Below are 6,000 nucleotides of genomic sequence, written 5' to 3'. Positions count from 1 at the left end.
TTTGCACCATTTCCCATCCATATTTATTGTTAGAGGTTATTGTGACAGTTAATGAACTTTCACTCACTTCCTTCAATTCAGATTATAATTAGGATAAAGTTGTAGGCCCAATTATTACAAAACCTAACTGTATGGATAAGGGCAGTGTTAATTTCATCTATACCTTGATTAGAATTTACAACGAATATGGCTCTTTCTTCTATATTATTTTTTATAAGCTTTTTATAAGATTTTCCATCTTCTTGTAAAACAGAAATGTTCTCGATTAAATCTACCTTTCCAAGTGGAAGGAAATATAGAAACTTGCTTATAACATTAATATTTCCAGGACGATTTTTTCTTAATATATTTTAAATGCATGCATTCTGCAGTATGCAGTTCGAACACCAAATCAACCACAATTTGACATAAAAAGTAGAAATGAATGAGTTTGGCTGATACAGTTTATTTTAAATGATTTTTCTTTTACAGTTTAGTGTACCTGGAGGTAGCTGCAATGTTAATTTATCCTTTTTCAATGGCTTGAAAGAATAGTAATTTATGAACATTAAAATAAGAGTGCTGAAACAGAACGTAAAATTATCAGCTGTTTACAGTTAAATCCATGTTAAAATGTAAGATAAAACAAAAAATAAATCATAACAGGTTATTACTGGATGATTGTCAATACAGCATAGCGCAGATTTTCCAGATTATTTTTTAACATTACTGAAGTAGTACAAAAGAGATCACTGAAAAGGGATTAAATTTATATAAACCAGAAAACTAATTAAGTGGAAAGCATATATAAATGTCAGAGATAACGTAATCTGGATGATAGTAGTAATTTATTTCCTACGAACGTCAGGTGCTATTGAAATCATATATAAGATGATGATGATATGGGCTCTGATCCTGCAATTTACAACAAGGGATAGATTGCTGCACCCTCACATTGTGAATGACAGGACTGGGGCCTTAATTGTTTAGTTTCTATGTAACTGCATTGGAAGAGATGTGATATTTGCTTGTGATATGGCTGTTTACTTATTTAAAAACAAAAACAAACCCCCAAAATAAACAGTTCCTTCACTTTCAGAACTGCCAAGTTTAACTTCTTCTGTAGGTAAGTTTGCAGGAGTAAAAGGAATATTTTAACATCTCCAGGTTCTAATAATTTTAGAACTACATCAAAATAAATGGTTATCTGGTCCATGTAGCAGAGAAGTGCTTACTTAAATATCATTTGAAAGAAGTTGCTAATCAGATAGGATTTAGCTATGGCTTATTATCGAAATTATTTGGCAACAGATTTCCAAAGATGCTATATTTGCAAAAGAGCAAAGCAGGGAGGAGGCATGATACAAATTATACAGGTGATAATACATTTAGTAATGAACTGTAAAAAGTTTCATATAAAACCCACAAATTTCCAATGCATGTTTTTCAAAATTTCTTAACAGGACTGATCAAGATAATCTCCAACATGCCATAAACTGAAACACTGCATATATTCCTGGAGACTGCAAAATGTTATGAACAGGCACTAAAGAACATGGTAGAAATATAAAATCAGATTATGGGATATGTGTTAAATATTAACTCTTCCTCAAGCCTGGGCTCCATCCTGCTAGGTACAGAGCACTCTGGGACCAGTTAATCAAAGCACTTAAGAATGTGCTTAACTTGAAGCCCACGAGTAATCTTACCAAAATCAATGGGAATGCTCACGGGCTTCAAGTAAACCAGGTGCTTAAAGTGTTTTGCTGATAAGGCCCAGAGTGCTCTGCGCCTGGCAGCAATGAGCCATCTTTGGGGAAAAACATTGCAAGTACTAACTAAACTTGTTCTCAGTGTTCCCTACTAATGGCAGATGGCTTTGTAGACAAAAGAGTCCTATAATCCTAGGACCACCTCTTGCTAACCGTACCCAAGTAACGGTCCCTTTGAAGTCAACAAACAGGATTAGGATTTTAGGGTTTAATCACGAAGCCAGCATCTGACCTCTAATTTGTAGATGACATATAGTAAAATTTATACTGAATTTAAAATTCAACTGTGTTTCTTGCCTTGAAAACAACGAATCTGCTCCCTTAATACATGCATTTGTAAAATGTATGTGTTTCTTTTTTTAGTTAAAATGCATAATGTTCAAAATAGATTTAAGTACTTTTCATATGAAACTGATCTATAAAATTTTTGAAGCTTTACAAAATGGCACTAGAGTAGTTAATAAAAAGTCTAGTTTAAAATATGTACATTCTATACATCAGTTTCCCCTACTTACAATCATTAAATAATCTTCTGCACTCTGGTTTCCTAAATTCTAGGAAAAAACTCTTTAGCAACAACCTCAAATAAAGTAATGTTCAATGACTTTCAGATGGCTCTCATTTCGGTTTACTTACTTTAAACAGAATTTTAGCAAAATCACATTTCTGATGTGAAACATCATCCCAGTTATAAATGTTTTCTCAAAGGTAACAGGTACATGCCATATTTCCAGATGTTTTACAATGCAAACTTGCTTTCTGTTTTCTGTGTTACACCAAGAAGATCTAAATATGAAAATGGCACAATACAGATGTAAAGATCTTCAGCTCTCGAATCTGTCTAGTCTTTTGGCTATTGGAATCTGCAGGTCCTTGATAATAGATCAGCCAAAATTAGTTTCACAGAATCGCAGGTTTGAGTCAGTTTTAGCTTTTTGTATCATTGTCTTTTGAGGATTTACATCCTGAAGGTGCTTCATAGAGACTCTCTCCATCCGTACTGAAATCATCATCGTCATCGTCGTCATCATCAAGATCAGTTAACACTTTACTTGGTGACTTCTTCCGTCTGCTACAACAAAAATATATACATGTCTATACAGCGATACCATATGGATGGATGTGTAACATGTATTCTGGAAAACTAACACAGTAGCACTGATTATATTTATTCTGGTTGGGATTAGTGCCTATGTTACTTTAAGTAAGCCACAGGGACTTATTCTTCTAAATTACTTAGAGTAGGATTTTCAAAAGCATGTAAGTACCCCAAACTGCTATCTATATATCTTCCATACAAGTGTGGAATGAAACCCATGTAATAAATTCATTTACCACATAGCTCCACAATTTATCATGCATCTTTGAGCACTTCACCTCTCTACTAATTTACCACAGCTGGCACTTATTCAGACATTTCCAAACCTCTCAAAAGCTTCAAATATCCATCATTTTGAAATGTTTCCACTAGCATGTGTAGTTTACACAGAATACAGGGTGTGGGAGGGCTGAACACCATTCCTGAGAATTTCACCCATCCCCAACTCATGTTGATAAAGACTTTATAATACACCAGGGGTCAGCGACCTTTCAGAAGTGGTGTGCCGAGTCTTCATTTATTCACTCTAATTTAAGGTTTCGCGTGCCAGTAACACATTTTAACGTTTTTAGAAGGTCTCTCTATAAGTCTATACACTATGTTGTATGTAAAGTAAACAAGTTTTTTAAAATGTTTAAGAAGCTTCATTTAAAATTAAATTAAAATGCAGATCTTATCAGTTTAGTGCAGTGGTTCTTAACCTGGAGCGCATGCACCCCCTGGGGCAGGGCCAGTGCAAGGATATTTTGTGCCCTAGGCTAAAATTCCACCTTGTGCCCCCTCACCCCCCTTGCACATTGGTTCATTAAGGGGGCAAATCCCAACGAGCCTTTATAGACCCCAGGAGCCAGCCTGCCCAGGGGCTGCTCCCCAGACCAGGCCCCCCCCCACAACTGCCCTGGAGGGTGCACACCCCCCAGCGAGCCCTCCCCACCCCACCCCACCCCGGTGGCCCTCACCCCGAGTCCACTCACTGGCTTTGCCGGGCTTGGGCCACTGCAGCAGCTTGGCAGGGAGGAGCCGCCTTCTGGAGGCACCAGAGAGCCAGAGTGTCCTGCTTGCAGCAGCAGCGAGCCCCAGCCATGGAGGGAGCTAGTGTGGTGCAGTGGGGGAGGAGCCCTGCAAAGGCGGCAGCACTGCTAGCGGGGAGCAGCCGCACCCCACTCCACCCCTCCTGCCCAGGCGGCGGCTCGGCGCCCCCCCACGGGGGCTCCTGCAGGCTGGCTTCAGCCCCCATGCGCCCCCCAGCTCCCCCTTCACCTAGGGTTACCATATTTCAACAATCAAAAAAGAGGGGAGAGCCCTGGCCTAGCCCTGGCCCCATCCACTCCCTCCCACTTCCCACCCCGACTGCCCCCATCAGAACCCCCACCCCCCGCTCCTTGTCCCCTGACTGCCCCCTCCTGAGACCCCAACTGCCCAACTAGGACCCTACCCCCTACCCGTCCCCTGACTGCCCCAACCCTTATCCACACCCCCGCCCCTAGACAGACCCCCAGGATTCCCATGTCCCCATCCAACCACTCCCCGCCCCCTGACAGCCCCTCCGAACTCCTGACCCATCTAACCCCCGCCCGCTCCCTGTCCCCTGACTGCTCTGATCCCTCTCCACACCCCCACACCCTGACAGCCCCCCCACCCCGCCAGAACAACCGACCCATCCAACCCTGCCCCTGCTCCCTGACTGCCCCCCGGGACTCCCCTTACCGTGCCCAGGCCGGTCAGACGCTGGCTCCACATGGAGGTAAAACACGCTGCCGGGCTGCCGCGCACACAGCCCCTCCGCCGCAGAGTGCGGAGGCAGCGGGAGGGGAGGGGCAGCAGCGGCTCACAGTTCTGGGAGCTGCAGAACCCAAATACAGTGAGGGGAGAGCCGGGGGGCGCACCTGCCCAGACTGCGGCCCGGTGCCCCCCCCACCCCGGGGGCTCCTGCAGTGGATGCATGCGGACTGCAGTCCCCTTGCGCCTCCTGGCTCCCCCCTCGCCGCGCTCAGGTTCTGCAGCTCCCAGGATTGTGAGCCGCCGCTGCCCCTCTCACAGCAGGCTCAGGGCCCTGCGACCCAGTGGCTCACACTCCCAGGAGCCGCAGAACCCAAGCGTGGTGAGGGGGGAGCTGGAGGGCGCACCTGCTGCCGGTCTGGGGTCCCAGCTGCCGGCCCCACTCAGCCTCCAGCTGGCCTGGGGTTCTGTTCACTCAGCCAGCAGTGGGCTGAGCGGGGCTGGTGGCTGGGACCCCGGCTAGCAGCCACGTGCCAGACAAAATCAGCTCCCGTGCCACCTTTGGCACATGTGCTGTCTGTTGCCGACCCCTGTAATACACCATAACACATCCCATACACATACATATGCCCACATGCTATGTATGTGTGTACACACACACACACTCACTCACTCACTCTCCTATATAGTAATTATCTTTTTACTAACTTTAGCAGAGGAAACATCTAAAACTGATCTTTTTCTAAATCTCCCCTGAGATTAGAATGTTTTTTCAGGGCCTTTTAGTGAACGTACAACAGCCATGAGAAACTCCAAACTTTGCACCCAGGCACCCTCCAGCAATGGCTCTGATAAAAATCCACTTTTACAATTAAACACAGAAGAACTATTCCCCCCAATTATCATAAACAAGTTTACCTCTGCAATGAAATATAGTTATTCTGTTCTTTGACAATGGGCACTTGTTCCCTGCCTCAGCAGCTCTGCTCAGCTCAACAACCCTGGTAAACAACTGGAGCACCTACCAGGGGGAGGAGGAGAGGGGGATTTGCAGAGAAAGGTATTGCAGGAGCATTGCCGCTGGCTCTGCATCTGAGTCAGCAAACATCCTAAGCTGCCAGAGGGCAGTCCCAGTCTGATGGGCCGGAGCAGTAAGAGATTAGCATTTTCCATTTGTTTTATAAGTACATTATTGGTTTTGAGCAATGGATACATAAACAAAGATCTGGAACTACAGAGTCCTGGTTTTACGCTCCTACAATATAATTTAAAATGAAATTTGACAAAGAAAAGCATTGTTCACAGGCTAAGACTATATGAGCCAAGTTAAGCTTGCAAGAAAGTCAGGGAAATGATGGCTTACAAGGGAAATGTACACAGGCCTTTAATTTTTGCACTAATTCTCAATGCTACTAGAAGACATTCATAAGT

At 44.0% G+C, this 6,000-nt stretch overlaps 1 protein-coding gene across 9 annotated transcripts in view; it reads right to left on the bottom strand.

Moving 5' to 3' along the window:
- Positions 1–425: 425 nt before the first annotated feature.
- The window catches only part of CGNL1 (cingulin like 1), a 149,567-nt gene continuing 143,992 nt past the window's right edge, over positions 426–6,000 (bottom strand). For 8 of the 9 annotated variants that reach the window (XM_039492997.1, XM_039492990.1, XM_039492993.1 and 5 more), the window contains exon 19: positions 426–2,823. In XM_039492997.1, coding sequence (XP_039348931.1) covers positions 2,679–2,823 — 145 coding nt within the window. In that variant the 3' untranslated portion in view covers positions 426–2,678. The remainder of the gene's footprint in view (positions 2,824–6,000) is intronic. The other variant, XM_039492999.1, reaches the window with a different exon arrangement.

The sequence above is a fragment of the Mauremys reevesii genome, linkage group 10, assembly GCF_016161935.1.
Source record: "Mauremys reevesii isolate NIE-2019 linkage group 10, ASM1616193v1, whole genome shotgun sequence".
In the NCBI taxonomy this organism is placed as follows: domain Eukaryota; kingdom Metazoa; phylum Chordata; order Testudines; family Geoemydidae; genus Mauremys; species Mauremys reevesii.
The sequence above is the reverse complement of the archived record's forward strand: the minus strand, read 5'-3'. Positions and strand labels throughout refer to the sequence as shown.